We start from the raw sequence: 19,340 nt of genomic DNA, 5'->3' as shown, positions 1-19,340 counted from the left end.
TCACTTTACAGATGAGGAAAATGAGATCCAGAAAAATTAAGTGACCTAGTCCAAGGTCACTTAGGTAGCAAGTAACCCCAAACTCAATTTGTATTGAAGTTTTCCAGACTCCTAATCTAGAGCTCTTTCCACTGCACCACCCTGGAAAATACAAAAATCCTCTAAGCCAACCCTATCCCTATAAGTAGGGGTCCAGAGGCTAGTTTATCAATGGCTTGCTCAGCCCTCACCTGCCAAACCTTAATACCCGGTAGTGCCCTCCAGTTACTGCACTCACTCCTACTTAATGATCATTATTACTATTTATATAATAATTATGATAAAATAATTTTATATTATGAATACACCTATAAATTTAGGAGGAACTTAAGTTTCCTTCAAACTCTGGCTCATACTGCTTCTCATCATTACAAGTCTTCCCCTTATATCTACCTATTTTTCCCTCAAACACTTTGCAGCATGTTAGGGCTTATGAGGATTCTGTTTACAACAATCCTTTGAGGTAGGTCAGCAGCCCCATCTTACAGATGAGAAAATCAAGCTCAGACAGAGGCAATGACTTGCTTAGGATTGCAAAGGAAGTATTGAGTTAGGATACGAAAACATATCCTGCCTCTGGGTCCTTTTCCCATCCTAAGGTGCTGCCTCTCCTACTTAGTGCTGCAGACTATATTTAGAAGTGTGTGTGTGTGTTTGTGTTTGTGTGTGTATGGTTTTCCAAAGTTATTTCCTACCTACCCTTTTGTATAACAAAGGAATCCTGTATGTATGTGTGTATGTGTACATGTATGTCACGTGTATGTATATATGTATCCATGTGTATATGTGTTTGCACATGTATGTGTGCATATGTGGTTTTCAAAAGTTACTTCCTCTCTATTCTTCTGTATGATAAAGGAATCCTGTAAGTACGTATGCATTTATGTGCATGTGCATGTATATGTGTTGTGTGTGTACATGTATATGCATATACATGTATGTGCATGTTTGCATTGCGTTCATGTACTTATATGTACATGTATGTGTGTGTAGTTTCCCAAAGTTATTTCCCATCTTTCTGTATAGTAGAGAGAAATCTTGTATGTATGTGTGTATTTACATAAATGTATGTCTATATATGTGTGTATGGGTATATGTGTGTGTATGTATATATGCGTGTGTTTATATATGCATGTGTATGTATGTGTATTTCTGTGTGTGTGTGTGTGTGTGTGTGTGTGTGTGTGTGTGTAGTTTCCCAAAGTTACTTGCCATCTGTTCTTTTGTATGGTAGAGAAAGGAACCCTGGGTTGGCATCTGGATTCAGCACTGGTACCAGTCAGTCAATATGGCGGACACAAATACAAAGAATGAAACCATCCCTACCCACAATGAGCTCACATTCTAATGGGAAACACAAAGACATATTTAAATTTCTATAGCGTAAATACAAAGGTAATAAAGCTCAGGTAGTTTGAGAAGAAAGGTTCCAGCAATTGAGGGGTCCAGGAAAGAACGGCTTCATGAAGAACATATCAGAGTCATGTCTCCTTTACAAGGGGAAGGGAAAGAGGGCGTATGTATTCCAAGCATGGAGATTGGAGCCAGTAAGAAGGCCCAGAAAGAGGAGGCAGAATGTCCCGGGTGGGGAACAGAAAGGACGGTGTCTGGCTCACAAAGTGTGGAGGAGTATTAGATATTACATCTAAGGAGGCCACAAAAAGAGGTTGGGGCCAAGTCGTGGAGCTATTTAAAAGCTAAACAGAGAAGTTTATTTTTGAGGATTGATGCAATAGGAAGACCAGGGAGTTGGTTGAATAGGAGAGTCATGTGGTCATATTTGTGTTTAAGGAAAATTACTTCAGCAGGAGAGCACTGGCCCAACAGGAGTGGTGAAAGAGAGACCTCAGGCAGGGCGAACATTCAGGAGACTGTGAAATAATCCAGGTGAAAGGTGATGAGGGTCTGGACTCAGGCGGCAGGTGTGGAGGGGGAGAGACAGGGCAGGATGGAAGAGCTGTTGGGAAACAGATCAAGATTTGGTGATCAATGCATCCAGTGAGGAAGAGCGAATACTCCAGGAAAACTCAAGTTTCAGGGCCGAGACACTAGAAAGGTGGCGATGCCTTGGAAAGAAACAGAAGTTTGGAAGAGTGGAAGATTTAAGGAAGGATTCATGAACCTGATGAGTTTTCTAAAATATTTTTATAATTGCAATTCAATATAACTGATTTCCTTTGTAATCCTAATTTTTTGTTTTATGCATTTAAAAACATTATTGTGAGAAGCGATCCTTAGAAGTTCATCACGCACATACACACACACACACACACACACACACACACACACACACACACACACAAAGATAATGAGTTCAGTTTTATACATATTTAGTAGCAGATGATTCCAGGACATTTGGTTTGAAATATCCAAGAGACAGTTGGTGCTGAAACAGTACTTGAAGCTCGGGGGAGAGACTGGAGCTGGATATGTTGGACTAGGTCTCCTCTACAAAATTTTGTTGTTGTTCAGTTATTTTTCAGTTCTGTCCAACTCTTTGTGACCTCATCACGGGTTTTCTTGACATAGATACTGGAGTGGTGTGCCATTTCTTTCTCCAGATCATTTTACAGATGAGAAAACTGAGGCAAATAGGATTTAGTGACTTACTTGCCCAGAGTCACACAGCTAATAAGTTTCTGAGGCTGGATTTGAACTCAGAAAGATGAGTCCAGCATTCTATTCACCATGCCACCTAGCTGCCCCCACCTACATAAAGATTATGGTTAAACTCATGGAAGCTGATGAGAGACTAGAGGGAGAAGGGTAGAGGGCCCAAGAAAGAATCTTGGGAAGCACCCACAGTTAGGGAGCAACAAAGGCAACTGAGGCAGTGGGCTCAGGCAGGTAGGGGACAAACCAGGAGAGAGCACTAGGGTCATGAAAACCCCTTGAGGAAAGAGCACTCAACAATGTCGAATGCAGAAGTCAAGGACAAGGCCCAAGAAGGGACCATCAGAGATCGCCACTAAGTGGAGCAAATGGCTTGAAGAGGGATGAGGCAGAAAGCCAGACTGCAAGGAATCAAGGAGTGAGAGGGGAGGCAGGAAAGTTAGCATCTTTCCCAAGGAGTCTAGTTGAGAAAAGAAGATGGGAAGTGTTGGCTTGAGAAAAGCTAAGGGTCTAATGAAGGAGCTTTTATAAAAGATGGGAGAAATGTGGCCATGTCTGAAGACAGAAAAGACAGAACTAGGGGATCAGGATATGTTAAAGATATATGGGGGAAGAGGCAAAGAAGAAGGGGGGAGGGAGATGGAAGGAGAGAAAGACAGAGGGGAGAGAGAGATGGGGGAAGAGTGATGGGGGAGACACAGGAAAGAGAAAGACGGGAGAGAGACGGGGCAGAAAGAGATGGGAGAGAGAGAAATGGGGGAGAGAGAACAGGAGAGAGTGAGAAGAGGGGGAGACAGGAAGAGAAAGGGAGAGATAGGGAGGGAGAGGGAGAGAAGGAGGAAAAGAGAGGGAGAGAAGTAGAAGGAGGGCTCTTCAACCAGCAAATCCATCTCTCCATCTTATTGTCTGGGTGTTTCCTCACCTGGAAAAGGGGATAATGATCCCTGCAGCACTCCCCTAATATGTTGTGAAGAATGTGCCTAAATGGAATGACAGATTTTAAGTGGCTATATAAATCCCTGTTAATAATAACTAGTCTCTCTCCCCATCTGTAAAATGGGCACAGTGATGACCATGGTGACAAACCAATAAACATAAAAGAAGGCTGGGCCAGGCTGCTTCCTGCTCTAAATGAGGATGTCGGAGATGCTTGGGGTTGAGAAGAGCCACGTTTCTGTGGTGCTTCCAGGTTCACAAAGCCCTCTCCTCATTGCCCACCCCGCCTCCACCCCGTGTATTTTTACTAAAGGTTCTGTGTCATCCTCTACAAAGTGCTCTTGAGCTCTCCCCTGACGCCTCCCTGAGTTTTCATTGGCTCTGCCAGCACAGGACAAGCCATGACCCACAGAACCCACTGCGACCAACGTCCAGGGAAGCTAAGAGCCTGGCAGCCTAGCACACAGCACTGGCATTTTCAGACACGGGGATTCATGAAATCAACCAAAATATGCAAAGGTCTTGTTCAGTTCCATGTCAGAGTAGCAGTGGTAGAAAGAGAAAGTGTTGGGATATGAATCAGTTTCAAGCCAGGTTGCTAACATCTGTTCACACTGATTTAACTGTGGGTTCAGATCACCCTCCTAAAGGAACCAAGCATTCTATCAAGTAAGAATGCCTATAGTCTATTGGATGGACCCTCTTCTCAGAGCAACCAATATTGACCAATATAACAGTGCCTACTGTGTGCAGGGCCTTTGGCTAGACACTGAAGATGCAGATACAGAGACCAAACAAAATACAGTGCCTGCCCACAACCTAATGGGAGGATGTTGCTAGGTAGAAAGCTAAGTAAAGCAAAAGAGTGAAGCTGGAGAGACCCGAGTTCAAAACTCGCATTTATGATGTTCCAAATCTTTGAAGCAGCTGGCAACTGGTAGCATAGTAGATAGAGTACTGGACTTAGAATCAGAAAGACCTGAGTTCCAATCCTGCCTCATACTCCAGCTATGTGACCCTGGATAAAGTACTTAACCTCTCTTAGCCTAGGTTTCTTCATCCGTAAAATGGGCATAATACTAACACCCAATTCCCAGGGTTGTTGTGAGGATCAAATAAGGTCATATTAGAAAGGCATTTAGCACAGTACCTAACACATAGTATGTGGTATATAAATGTTAGCTGTTATTGTATGTGCAGCACTTTGTAGACCTTAAAGTGTTCTATGAATACTAGCTGTTATTGTTATGCAACACTGTACACCAGCAAGTATAACTCAAGGCAGAATGTGATGAAAACAGACTCGGAAAAAAAAAGTGTACTGAGAAACGTGAAGGGAGCAAGAGAGAAAGCAAACGTTGCTGGGGGAGGAGGAAGGAACCCAGGAAAGGGTTGGCACACAAGCCAAGACCTAAAGGGAAAGGGCTTCCAAGGATTCCAAGGATTCAAGAAAATCCAAGAAAAGGATTCCAAGAAGTGGCCATGAAAAGATACAAGGACATTCCTGGTGATGTCACAGAGTCATCAGATGAGATGATGAGATCAAGGAATAGGTCAGTTTGTCTAGAAGACAGAGTGCATGAAGGGAAGAAATGACAGATAAGGCTGGAAAGGGAGATTAGAAACCTCTCTGGGATACTCCCTACAAGGTAGCTATTATCTCAAGGTTCAAGAGCTACCCACTCCTAAAACTATAACTCACCAGCCCCTACCAGTGCACTTCCCATTTACAGTCAGCCAATCGTCACAATTAACTTAAAACAAAGGGTATTTGCTAAGATGGTATAGTCAGGAAGACCAATAGCTAGAAAACAATTTCTACCCACTCCCATGAACTGGGGAACTCTCTCCAACAAAGACACACAGCCCCGGGAGGAAGAGGAAGCACAAATTTGGAGCACAATGATAGTGAGGCATGCATGAGATCAGGGCCCCAATGTCTTTGCTTTCCTCTCTTCTCGGAGTTCTTACACTGTTCTTTCCCCCTGGGTGGAAGTAGCTTAGCTGGGATCCCTGAGTCTCTTTCTCTCCACACTTGAGTTCCCATCTATTAGAGATAATTTCCCCTTGGGACCATGGTCAACTCTCTTCTCTGCTGCCAGGGGTCACACTCCTGAAACTGCTCTCCCACTTACAGCAGCTCTAATTATTAGGAAGTTTTCCTAACATCAAGACTAAACTTATCTCTTTGCAAATTCCACACATTGGTTCTGGTTTTGCCTTCCGATGCCAAAAAAAATAAGTATGACCCCTCTTCTGTAGGACATTTCTCCACAAGTAGGATATGCAAAACGGGGATTGAGGGGAGAGGATGGTGTCAACTGCATAGAAGTAATAATTAAACCCAGAAGATGGGGTCAGGTCACCCAGAGAGAAAGTCTAGAAAGAGAAGCTGAGAACAACATGAAAGGGGTATGGTGAATCAGCCAAGGAGACAAAAGAGGGAGGAGAAAAGCTAAGAGAAGAGAGAATTGCAAGGCCTCTCCTCTGGTTCTCACATCTCCCCTCCTCAGAATCCTAAAGCCACCAAGTCACCTAGTGAAAGTCATGCTCGTATTCAAGGCATTTTAATTCACTGAGGTGGGTCGATATATAGCCCCAGGATCTTCTCAGCCCTGAGTAGGGAGGTGACTAAAGGGAGAAAACCCCAGGTCCTTCCCAAGTTTAAAAAAAGCCAAATGGACCCCTCAAGACCTTTCCCAGAATCACAACCAGATAGACCCATAGAATATAGACTATCAGAATTGGAAGGGCCCTTTACAGTTCACCTGATCCAACCCTCTCATTTTAAATTATGGCTCAGAAAGATACTTCCACAAGATGTCACCAGAACATGAGCCCAAGTCTCCTGATTCCCAGACAAGGTCCTGCTTCTCTTTCCTTTATGACTGTTGATATTTCGTCCTTCATTTTGGAAGAGGACCATGACATCAGGGAAGTGACACCATGACAAGCAGGTAAATTGGATTTAAGTGAGGGAAGTCTGTACAGAATAATAACAGTTCCCATTTCTATTACGTCATAATATAAGACAAAGTGCTTGACTTAAAAACTCCTAAAGTATAAAATGCAGGCATCATACCTCCCATTTTACAGATGAACATTCTAAGGTCCAGAGAAGAGAATTATTTTATCCAGAGTCATAGAGCTAACGAATGTCACAGCTGGGGATTCAAACCCAGCTCTCATTACGCCAAGTAGAGCTTAACTTGTCATTCCAGCAGACTGCCTTTCCTTCATAACTCTTGCCCTTCTCTCCTACCAATGCTCAGCCAATGAATAAAGACATTTGTAAGCCTCTCGCTTTCTTAATTGCTCCTTTCTGCTGCTCTCCCAGCTCCCCAGTGCCAAAGGGCTCTCTGCCTATAAAGGAAAGGTAGTCCAGGTATAACAGAAATGCAACTGGACACCGGAGCTATAGTGCCCCTGGGTGTGCTTGTGATTAGGGCCAATGCCATCCTCACTATGGTCCTGGGAGTGATCTTCAGCGAGTACCTGCTGGTAGAACAACCTAGCTTGCATGTATGTAACATTTCAAGCCTGCGATACAAAGGAAAGAGCACTGATCTTAGAAGACCTGAGTTGAGTCCTGGGGGACCTTGGAGAAATATTTCATCTTCTCATCCCAGAACCTTAGTTTCCTCCTCTGCCAAATGTAAATAATATTTTCCTGTCATATCTCATTGGGAGGCAGCTGGTAGCACAGTGGGCCACTGGGCCTAGAGTCAGGAAGACCTGAACTCAAATCCAGCTTCAGACACTTACCATCTGTGTGACTCTGCACAAGTCACTTCACCCTGTTTCCCTCCGTTTCCTCATCTGTAAAATGAGCTGGAGAAGGAAATGGCCAACCACTCCAGTATCTTTGACAAGAAAGCCCCATGGACAGGATTGGCATGCTAGTGTCCATGGAGTCACAAAGAACAACACTATACAACCACAATCTCATCAGACGATCATGAAGAAAGGGTTTTGTAAACGTTGAAAGCCCTGCAAAAACACTCCAATGGATAGTAATAATAACTAGGATTTATAAGATTTACAAAGTGTTTTGGATGTGACATCATTTGACCCTCATGGGGACCCCAGGAGGTAGGTGTTATTATCATCCCCATTTTATAGATGAGGAAACTGAGAGGTTAAATACTTTGCCCAGGGTCACACAGTTGAGTGTCTGAGGGAGGATCTGAACTCAGACCTTCCTGATTTCAAGTCCAAAGCTCTATCTGCTTTGCCAGCTGGATGTCTCAGGGAACTAGGATGACATCAGTGCTGATGACAGCTACCCTAGCCTGCCCATCCTGTATGACATGGGTTTATGTCCTTCTTAAGTCTCCTCAGGGAAGGATGTGGGGGAGGAAAGGGGATCCATCTGATGTGTTGAAGGAATTACCTTGCCATCAAGTAGACGCCAGTGAAGCCTGTGGGCTTTCCACTGATGTGGCTCTCACCCAATGACCAGCCCACCCCCATTTTCAATCACACCTTTCTTTAATGACAAAGGATATCAGGAGGAAAATATGTGCTACAATCTCACAACCATTGTCCCATTTGATCTGACAATAGCCCTGTGAGGGGATTATTACACCCATTGGACAGATGGGGAAACTCATACTCAAAGAGTTAAGGTGACTTGCCTAAGGTAACACAGCTTGCAAATGAGTAACTGGTAGTATTTGAATCCAAGCCTTCCAACTATTATCCAATATCATACCGTCACCCCTACAAAGCAAAACCTCCACTAAAAGGGAGATCTAGCTAAGTAGAACCCTCAAATAAATGAAAAATTTAGGAATTCCAACTTTTAAAGGAAAAAAGATGAAAACCACACACAAAACACACACAAAAAAGTACATATTAGGGATTTAGCAAAAGTAAACAAACTCACCAGGAGTATCCTAAGCCTCAAGGAATTCATGGCGCTCAGTCTCCTACACCTTCTCCATCTCCATCCATAAGCCTGGGCACTAAGAATTCACATTCAGCCAAGTCTCCTCCAACATTTCCATCCCTACCCACAGGCCTGGGCAGTGAGAATTTCCGTTCAGCCCAGTTTCCTCTACTTTCCCCATCTCCAACTTCATCTTCAACAAACGTTAATTAATCATGTACTATGTGCAGGACCTGGAGAGGGGGCACTGCAAAGGACACAAAAGAGGAACATGACACAGTCCTCCCCTCAGGTGGCTCACAGTCAAGGAGGGGGCGATCTCACACACACATATATATCATACACGATGAGTACGCGAGAAGTACAAGCAAAGGGTTCATTGAGGGCTCTGGAGAAGAAAAGGCATCAGGGAAAACTTCTTGGAAGAAGCAGCCTTATTAAAGTCTCTTCTCTACCCCAAAGCCAAGACAGTGAGAGCTAGCACAAAGGACTGTGGCCCTGAGCATCTGCCAATGACTTTAACTTACTTTGGTTAACAAATACATTCCTAGGGAGATACACATAGGGACTGGACCTAGGATTTCACCAGCATAGGGAACTCCTACATCCACCAATGCAGGGCCACACCTTCTCTGTGATTTGTGGACTGAGGGGAAGGGGGTGTGTCTAGAGCACTGAGAGGTTGTTATTTGCCCAGGGTCCCACAGAAGCAAGACTTGAACTCTGGCCTTTGTAGCTTCAAGGGCATCACTGTATCCCTTATGCTCTTTGAAAAAAAGAGTCCCTTTCAATCTGTTACTTCACTGGATCATCACAGCTCTCATGGCTATGGTCCAAGTAGTATTACCCCCTTGTAACAGAAGTGGAAACCAAGGCCCAGAGAGAAAAGGATTTCCACAAGGTCACACAAGCAAGGACTTGAACACAGATCTCCTGACTTCTTATCCAGCGCCTTTTCTATAACACTGTGCTGCTACTGTTTGGAGCTGTGCGTTTGAGAAAGATTTTTCAGCTAATAAGAGGGACAGAGGACTAGGCTTGGAGTCAGGAGATGTAGGTTCAAATCCTGGCTCTGACATTCATCATGTGACCCTGGGTTTCTCCTCTCTAAGCCTCAGCTTCCTCATCTGTAAAATGGGTACAATGAGGCTTGCCCTAAAGACTTAATAGGGTTGTGTAATGAGGAAAGTTTTGTAAACGGTACAGAAATGGGAGTTATTTTTAAAATCATAGCAACAATATTAATAACAACGAAAGATTTGGGGGAGTTATACCATCATTAACAGGAAAACCTATTTAACCATAAGTACCCCCATCCCCCCCAAATCCTGGTTACTCATTGATTTCATCAGATATGAATAAAGATTATATGTATAAGGTTGGAAGCCAGTGGGGAAGAAAGGGTGGAAACCGGCAAAACCAAGCAAGAATTCTGCACCAGACAGAACCAGAAGTATAACCAAAAATTCCATCCCCCAGGGAAAATCTGAACCAGCTGGGATAGGGAGGGGTCTAAGGCATGATCACTGCTGTACAAAGTTAAGGCGGATTAGAAATAGATTAGGGAAGGTAAGAGGTTGAAGACTTGCAAAGCCAAGCTGTCTAAAAAGGGAAGGGATGAGGTCATGGTCAATAAAACATTTGGTAAGTGCCCACTACTTGCCAGGCACTATGATAAATGCTAGCATACAAATACAAAGGAGTCCTTGCCCTCAGGGAACTTATATTGGAATGAGGATGAGATCACACAGAAGAAAGCTGAAAAGATAGGGAGACAGGAGATATCCATGATGGGGGGATGGTGAAGTAATAAAAAAAAAGTCTAAATCGAATGCAATCAGATGGGAAATAAGGCACAGGAAATGAGAACTGAGGTGGCATCTGTCCTGGCCCCTCTCCTCAAATGGAGGAGTTTATGGCTCTGCCCTCCAATTAGCAGGCGCTGATGAGGTATGAGCAACAAGGCATCATGTATTTTGCAAGATGATGAGATTTCCCAAAAATGAGTTTACCAGGGCCATGGTGGAGAGACCAATGAGTGCCTGGAGAAGCCAACAAAGGATGACAGATGGAGAAGACGAATAGCTAGGGGCTGCGGTGACTGGAGAGAGGGCAGAGTAGCCTGGAGGCCCACAGGTCACAGCTACAAGTATCGGGACAGGCTGAAAAGAGCTTTCAAAGAGAGATGGCCACTGGTTGAGTGATGCTGAGTGATGGGGGTTTGGGCAGTGCAAGGAGCACGGAAAATCTTCCTCCTAGCCCTATGTGAGAGAGGCCTGAAAGAAGCAGCCACCCTTGCCACGCTACCAAGAGAGGTAGCATCTTCAGGAGAACGCTAGTCCGAGAGAGTACCAAGAAGATGGAAAGCCTTCCAGAAGAGATCCAGAGATAAAGAGAAGTTTGTAGACAATAGATGAGGTTTCCACAGGGCACAGTAGAAAGAGAGGTAGAGTTGAGCTGGCTAGGGATGAGAGGGTCTTAGTACCCAAAGAAACAGTCCCACCACGGATCCTGTCATTAGAGAGAACATAGTCTGTCCTGCTCTCCAAACTCCACCATCACCGCTCCTTTACCCTCTCCATGAGCTGCCTTCTCCCCACCAACCCCTAAGGGGGTATGGGTTAGCAGTGGACCAAAAATTATAGGAAGGACAGCATCTAGACTATGACAGGGAAAAAGTAGCCCCCCAAGTGTTGGGGCCTGACGCAGGTGCCCTGCATTCCTTATGGCTCTACCGAAAGTTCACAGCATTTGTAGGAAACAGAAAATAAAATATCAAAAATAAAAGATGTCTATAAACACTGGAGCCAACTATCCTGATACTAGTCCTGAGGAAAACCTATCACTCTCTGTCTGTCCCATGATCTACTGCATTTTCCTGAATGTCAAATTCATAGATGCCCAAGTCCAGAGATTTGGAGTTGTAAAGACCAAGGACACTATATACATCTATACCACTCTTGCAGTCCCCTGCGACCCCACCTCATCCTTTCCACCAACCTGCAAACATCCAAGCAATGAGGCCTGAAGAGGAAGCCTTGCAATTAATATCTACTCAGGTCTCAGTGCCAGCCATTGGCACTGAGACCTTGCCAAGAGACAGAGACAGTCAAAAACAATCACAGATTATGGAACCTGGTACCCCAGAGAAGAATGGATGTGTTGGGGGCACTCAGGTAGCTCTGTTTGCCCCAGCAAACCTCTTTTGACCAGCTCTACCTAGCACAATAAGGGATATACCTGATTTCATTCCTTGACTCACATAGCAACTGTCCAGAGGCTTTACCCCCTTGCAATTCACTCCCTCTTTCTTTAACTGGAAGAGATCACAGAGATCATCTATGACAACCCTCTCATTATACTGGCAGAAAAACTTGAGGCCCTGATCAAAGTGGGATAATAGAATGTAGGATAGGAAGACGCCTTAAAGATCAACTAGATCCAACCATCCATTTCACAGATTAGGAAACTGAGGCCAAGAGAACAGAAGAGACTTGCCCAAGGCCACCGATAGGTAGCAGAGCCAAATTTCAAATCCTAGATTTTCTCACGCTGAGTCTATGCCTATACCTCCATGGTTCTTAAACACCAGGCCCAAGCCAAGACCAGGTCAGTGGGCTCAGCCACTAAGCTCCACATTTGTCCCATTTTCCCTGCCACACCCCCTAGGAATGCTCTTCCTGAGAGCCCAAAAACAAAGGCTCAAACACCTATAACACTTTAAAGTTTACAAAGCACTTTCCTCAAATTAACCCAGTGAGGCAGGTGGCACAAGGATTATCCCCATTTTACAGATGAACAAACTGAGGCTCTGAGCTAGGGAGTGGCTTGCTCCCTGTCATACCCATGAGTAGCAGAGGCAGGTTTCTAAGCCAGGCCTCCTACTTCCAAGGCCACTACATCTCATGGCCTCAAGAAGCCCAAATCATTTGTATATGGTTACGGGCTCTCCGTTTTAATCTTTTCAAGAGCAGCATTTTGGTCCAGGTGAACGTCCCACTTTGCACTGGCCACAGAAGGGGCTCCTAGGGGTGGCCTCTCTATAGCTGTGGCTGTAGCATCCCCATACTCACCTGGAGGCTTCATGTAGTACTGCTCAATATCAGCCATGTCTGTATGCAACGCACAATCCAGGTAGGTGAGGATCACCTTTCGACTGTAGTAATACCTCATGGCCAGCAGGAAGACAGGTACGAAGCAGGTGAGCAACAGACATCTGGTCAGGACAAAGCACAGCACTGCGGAAGAGAAGGGGAGAAAAGGAAGAACTGCAAACCCAACATCTGGGGTGGACAGCCCGGCTGGTTGTGGCAAGACAGAGGCCATTCCCTCCCACCCTTCCCCATCTTATCACTCAGCAACAAGCAATTCACCAGGATAGCCAAAAGCAGCCACTCCACAGCAAGTCCAGTTCCTGGCCATCTCAAGAAGGCAAATGGAGGGAGAAAAAAAGTATTTCCTTTATCTTTTAGGGACGTAAATAATAACAACTCATGATTCTACCACTATACTAATAGGGAAACTGAGGTCCTGAATTGTGAAGAGACTTACATGATAAGGAAACTCAGAGCTGAAAGATCATCCAGATCCAATCACTCACTTTCCAGATGAGGAAACTAAGGCCCTATATGTATAAAGGGCTTTCTTCACAGCAGCATTATCAGGTGGGTAGACCAAGTATCAATAGTCCCATTTTGCAGCTTAGGAAACTGAAGCAGAGAGAGGTTTTAAGTGACTGACCCAGAGCCACAGAATTTCAAACCTAGAAGAAAGGACCTAGTTCAAGTCCCTCATTTTCACGTGATGCTTCCAACTTGTCAATGCCAAAGATTCCAATCTAGTTTTCCTGACCACCTCCCAATGGTGGGGTAGAGGAATTAAGAAATGGCAAAGGAGATAGCAATAACTAGGCTGAGGGAAAATCAGGAAGGCATTCAGGAGCCTGAGGTTGGGAAGCAGGAAGCCTTGGTTCCTTAACTGCACAAAGCCCAGATTCCTGTCCTGGGGCACATCGCACTGATGAACTTTTCCTAAATTCCACATAAACTAGGAAAGCACAAGCAGTCCAACTGGGTGCAGCAGGGTTACAGGGAGCCGTCTTCCCCCAGCTAATGTGTTTGGTGGGTGGGTCGGGATTGGAGAGAGGTAGAGGCAAGGTACAGAGGGTCTAGCAGCCGGGACATACCCAAGCCTCTGTTGATGAAGAAAATTAAGAAAATTAGTGAAAGAAATGCAAAAGAGGCAGGGGGGAGGAGGGGGGGATGACCCATATCACTAACCTTTAAGGCCAAGGGTCATTCTCAGAGTCTGTTTAGTGAACCACTGGAAGCTTGCCTTGTATACCTCCTACCCCAGACTTAAGCAGCCATTCTGTGTTGCAGCATTTCTACGTGCCAGCTAGACTGATATCCAATGGGATGGATGAGGGCGCTCAAAATCAAGAATGGTTAAGTATTTCTCCCACCCTTCTTCTAGTTCCTCCTGAACCTAGGAGTAAAGGATATTCTTCCTTTGACTTCCTTTCTTTCTCTCTGTATGTCCGTCTGTCTCTCTGTCTCTGTCTCTGTCTCTCTGTCTCTGTCTCTCTCTGTCTCTCTGCCTCTCTCTGTCTCTCTGTCTCTGTCTCTCTGTCTCTGTCTCTCTCTGTCTCTCTGTCTCTGTCTCTCTCTGTCTCTCTCTGTGTCTCTCTCTCTCTCTCTCTCTCTCTCTCTCTCTCTCTCTCTCTCTCTCTCTCTCTCTCTCTTCCTCTCTCTCCTGGAGCTCGAGATCTTCCCCTCATAAATTAACACTTGGGGGCTGTGCTGAGCCAGCCTCCCCCGTCTTGATAAATTATATATAGTCACACTTCCCTGGCAGAGCATCAATTGCCCTTATCAACCGTCCTCAGCATCTGCTGCAACCTTTGCTAACCACCCCCATCTCATTTGAGGGTAAGAGTACCATGGACTCTGACCTCTCCCTGTCCCAAAATGTACTGTTTAAGGCCAACCAGTCAGAAGAGCATGAAAGCCAGGCAACGGGGAGAGAGAGAGAGAGAGAGAGAGAGAGAGAGAGAGAGAGAGAGAGAGAGAGAGAGAGAAGGGTGGGTGGTTAAAGGAGAGAGAAAATGAGAAAGCAAAACCCAAAAAGGGAAAGGGGGGGTTGGGAGGAAAGGGTAAGAGAAAAGTGAGACAAGATAAGAGTGAAGGAAGTAGCAGAAGTGATGGAGGAGATGGAGAAAGAAGAGAGCCTAAAAGGGGAAACAAGTCATATTATGAAAGAGAAGAAAGGAGACCCACGACCCAGTAGAGATAGACGGATAACACGGGAGATTGGAGATAATGAAGCAAAGAGAAGGGCAGGCTTCCTCTTGAGTAGAATCTGGTCCCTAACATGCTTTGGAAAGGGCTCAGAGCAGGGCAGCCAGAGGAGCCTCGCAGGAGCTTCGAAGGCCAGTGGATTCAACAGAAAATGACAAATCGACCCCCCACCCCTTTACTGTCCGTCCCACCCTCACCCCCCATAAACCCAGTCTACCGAGAAAAACAACAGCAAGAACGCGGCTTCTCCCACGCAGCAGAGGGCAGCGGTAGGGAAGAGGGAGACCTGGCACGCATTCTGCCCCAGGGCAGCCGCAAGTTCCTCCACCTCGGGCCGAGGGGCTAGCGAATAAGGGAGGAAGGGATGCCTGCCTTTGACCCGGGCAGGATTGCACCGTCCCAGCCCGAGCTGACCTGCCCAGGAGGCGGCCCAGAGAATTCCACTAGCTCTCCCGCCGGCCCCACTAGCAACCCGACCCGCACCTTGGTCTCTAGGTTACGATGGAATCCTGTTTCCCTGGGGTGGAGGGGCTCTAGGACAGAGGAGAACTCGAGCGTCCAGCTCCCCTGAAAAAGGGGAAAGTGGGACGGGGAAGGGCTGGGGTAGAGGGGAAGACCGAGGGAGTGGAAGGAATGGAAAGAGGGAAAGAAAAAGAAGGCCAAGGAGCAGCTCCATTCATCCCACCCTGGCCCTGGGTCCCCCGTTGCTCCCGTGGCTGCCCCCTCCCCTCCATCAGCCGAAGGGCTGATAGGCCTCCCACGGTCAAGAGGAAATGCGTCCACAACCCCCGCCCCCCAACCCCACAGAGATACCCGGCACATAAAGGACTCCCTCGGGCTTAATTGTTTTTAACTCCCCAGCCCCAATCGGAGCGTGTACAAATTGTGCATTCTCTTCTAGAACTGGCAATATGCATGTGTCCGTTTATAGACTGACTGCATTGTGCGTGTGTGGTGTGTGCGTGTATGAGAGAGTGAGTGTGTGTGTCTGGTGTGTCTGGGGATTCTGGATGCATTCGTGGAGTGCGGCGCTCCGGGGGCAGGATGCGGCGGGAGTTTTTGCCCACTGCGGGCTCTCTGGCTGCTTCTGCCGCGGGAGAGGCGAGGAAAGGGAGGTGTAGCGCGCGGGGCTCTGGAAGTATCTGCGCCAAAAATACAGACCCGGGAAACGAGAGGATGGGAAGGAAAGAGGCCAGGTCCTTGAAGTGAGGCCACGACCGACCTCCGCAGCCCATGCTCGCGTCCTAGGACCCCACACCGCGGAGGTGGTGTGAACAAATTGGCTACTTACACGCCAGGAGCACATACATCAGCTGCGTGAGCGGCTGCTGCTTCAGGCCCCGGAACGCCGTGTTGGGGATTCTCTCCATGATGCCGTCATAGAAGATGCGGCGCACCGTGTCTTGCTCTGCAGGGTGGAACTCGCGGATGCAAACGTGGTCCTTTTTACCGTCTTCACCCACCACCTCACCGGCCACCGCGCTGGGGGGCGGCATCGGCGGCGCCGGGGAGGGCGCTGAGCCTCCGGAGAGTGAGGGCCACATCTGGGAGGAGGACACGATCACTGTGTCTTTCTTGGAGCCGGGGATGGTGTCATGATCTTCTGCCACGATTTTCGTCTCGCAAACCATTTTGGGAGACAGACAATGCATGCAAACTGGCCGGGAAAGAGACTAGGTGTGCAAAAAATAATAAATAAATATTCACTTAAATACTAGAATATCTCTTAGAAGGAATGCCGTGAGTGGGCTCTTCTTTCCCCCCCTCCCCCCAAGCCTGTGGTTGGTCGTTTATGAGCCCGAAACGGATGGAACCAGCTGGAAAGATAGAAAGGAACAGCGGTGCATTTTGGAGAAGTATTTATAATGCGGCAGAGCCGGTGCAATCTCGGATCCCGGGGTCCCGCAGGGTCCTAGCGTCCATTGCATTGGCTGAGAAGGGTCACCATGTGATCTCGAGGGGTGGGGAAGAGAAACACCTCCCCCGCTTTGGCGTTTGATTGCAAATTACTACAGCAGTGCCTTTCTCCGGTTTTGCGTGTGTCATTCTCCCTCCCCCTCCACCCCCTCCTCTCTCCTCCTCCCTTCCATTCCCTTCCCTTCCCTTCTTGGTTCGAGGCCTGCAGAGGGGAGCTAGAACACTAACTAAAGTGTCGAGGGTGGTCCCGGATTACTCCGGGCAAAGGCAGGGGGCGAGAAAGACCGAATCTGATAGCGAGCTGAGGTTTCGCTATGTGCGCCTTGGGTAAGGTGGCGGCCGCGGCTAGCGCTGGGCGCCTTGCGCTTGGCGCAAGTTAAATAAGGCGGCTCCCCCACCTCCCGCTTTGGGTGGCTGCGTTTCCCCGACAGAAAAGTTCATTGATCTGAAGGTCGCGCGCCCCGAGCACTTCATTGCCTAGCCCGGGAAGCCCCCTTTAAGGAATTGACTGGGAGGGGGGGGGGTCAGATCATTCGATGCACTTGGGCGTTCGTACCCTATTTTGGGATGTTCGTTTTAAGGAAGGCCTCTAGAGAACTTGCAATTCCCTACGCGAGGAGGAGGGGACAGGTGGAGAGGGCTGCAGCGACTGAGTCCGTATGGAAGAATCTTTTCCTGAGCTCTCGGCAGCCTTTGTCAAGCCGAGCGCCTCCCATATACTCGGTCCGCTCTCCACGGTGCTGGGGGTGGGACCTCCTGGGGTCTTAGACCTAGGGCCACGAAGGAAGGCCAGACAAGTTCAATCCAACCATAAACGTACACCTCGATTACAGTGGGTGAACAATAGCGAATGGAATCCCCAAGATCTGACGTTCTTCTGACAAACGCGTCGGGGACAAAAAAGAGGTTGAGATTGGGAGCCTAAGGGTTCCAGGAGACGCAGCCCCAGCCCAGGAAGGGAATCCGGTCCTGCTCGGGCTGGCAAACGGGAGCTCGATCTTCCTCGAGGCTTGTTCTCCCGTAGGAGGGGCTCGGGAAGTCCGCTTGGGCTTGGGCCAGGTGGGGAAATAGCGGGCTGTGTGGTGCCTAAGCTAGCTCAGCGCTGCGGCCAGTCCTGCTGGCAGAGCACCCTCCGGGGAGAGGTCTGTAGACAGCGCTGGGCAAACGCATATATGAAATACACCCAGCTGGGGCGCTCCCGGGGCTAGAAGGGATCTTCCGGGCGCCGCGCGCCCTGGTTGAGCCCACCCTCCCAACTTAAGAGTCCTGCTGCTCCGGCCCGACCATGCAGCCTCATTTCTCCTAGGGATAGAAGGTAAACTCGGCCAACACCCCATCCATCCATCCTTTTATCTTAACCACTCAAGCCTGAGATGCTGGGAGGCAGAATGCGGGAGATGACTCCCCGGACAGCAGATAAGGTGCCCCAGACCCTATGGCAACCTTCATTTGGGTCAGAGCCCGTAGACCCGAATATCAGGTCCCTGGCACAGTTCCGGGTCCCGACCCTCCAAGCCACAGGCTGAATTCGAGTTCATTCCTGGGCCTGGGGACGTCCAGGTACCACGTCCTGGTCAGTCCCCTCCATCCTTCTCGCCCTGCGACTCCGCTTGCCTCTTAAGAGACCAAACTCAACCTTCTCCCGGTTTGAACCGGCCAGCCTCCCGCTCCCCCTCTCCTCTCTCCTCCTCCTCCTCCTCCCCCTCCCTACCGCCCCCCGCAGCAGCCGAGCCCCCGGCCCCGCCTCCGCCCACCGCCTCCCGCCCCTCCAGGAACGCATGCGCCTTGCTGTCTCGGTGCAGGTACCCGATGAGGTGGCCCATTCTCCGGGATGGGGCATTGCCGCTGGAGCTGGGGGAGGAGAGAGGGAGGGTTCCTGGTTGAAGAGGGATGAGTGGGCGGTTTCCTCCCCCTCCTCCCAGCCCCGGTCTCTAGGCTGGAGCAGCGGCTCCCTCCCGCTGTCCGGCTCTGCCCGCCCCGCCCCCGGCGCTGCCAGAAAGCGAAGGCTGGAGGCTGGGAGGAGAGATGTGGGGTCGGGCCCACCGCGCCTGCGCCAGCCCGGCTCCAAGCTAGGGGAAGACAGAGGGGGTCCATCCCTGGCTAGAGGCTCCGAAGGGGGTTGGGACCAGCTCTGCGGGACTGGGGGGCCAGAGCCCTAAGGGCGTGCCCCCTGCCTGCAGAAGTCCGGGAAAGGTGTGGAGACCCCAGTCTGCCAAAGACAGCTCCCAGCCCTCCTCAGCCCGAGGGTGGTCCCTGAGCTGGACGGAGGAGACTGGACTCCGAGGCTTGGGACCCAGGGACTTGTCCAAGGTCACGCTGGTAGGAAGGAACAGGGTCAGAATTCAAGCCCTCTGACTCCCAGGGTGAGGATGGTGAGGAGTTGCTTGTTTTGTTTCGTTTGGGGTGGAGAAGGGCGTTGGAGGAGGGTGAGCAAATTGAGTGACCCCTCCTGGAATTTTCAGTGGCCCCTTCTGGGTTGGGTTCTTTCCCTCAGTTTTTCTGATTTTGCAGAAACCACAGAAAGCTAGGTGGATGTTCTGGAGAGATGTTTACATTTCCCCTCCCATAAGACAGAACGAGACCAAGGCCTCCCCGGACAAAGATTGTGTTCTAGTATTGGTTCTGCCGAGGAGAGCTCCAAGGAA

General features: G+C 48.4%; 1 protein-coding gene across 3 annotated transcripts in view; it reads right to left on the bottom strand.

Moving 5' to 3' along the window:
* Positions 1-17,651, bottom strand: part of NAT8L (N-acetyltransferase 8 like) — a 65,745-nt gene extending 48,094 nt beyond the window's left edge. For 2 of the 3 annotated variants that reach the window (XM_072620030.1, XM_072620029.1), the window contains exons 1-2: positions 16,070-16,819; positions 12,553-12,717 (exon numbers count right to left, since the gene is read on the bottom strand). In XM_072620030.1, the coding sequence (XP_072476131.1) occupies positions 12,553-12,717; positions 16,070-16,430 (526 nt within the window). In that variant the 5' untranslated portion in view covers positions 16,431-16,819. Of the gene's footprint in view, positions 1-12,552; positions 12,718-16,069; positions 16,820-17,251 lie in introns of those variants that run through there. The other variant, XM_072620028.1, reaches the window with a different exon arrangement.
* Between the last annotated feature and the right edge of the window lie 1,689 nt (positions 17,652-19,340).

Source organism: Notamacropus eugenii, chromosome 6 (genome assembly GCF_028372415.1).
Source record: "Notamacropus eugenii isolate mMacEug1 chromosome 6, mMacEug1.pri_v2, whole genome shotgun sequence".
NCBI classification, from domain to species: Eukaryota; Metazoa; Chordata; class Mammalia; order Diprotodontia; family Macropodidae; genus Notamacropus; species Notamacropus eugenii.
This window is presented reverse-complemented; position numbering and strand designations above follow the sequence as displayed.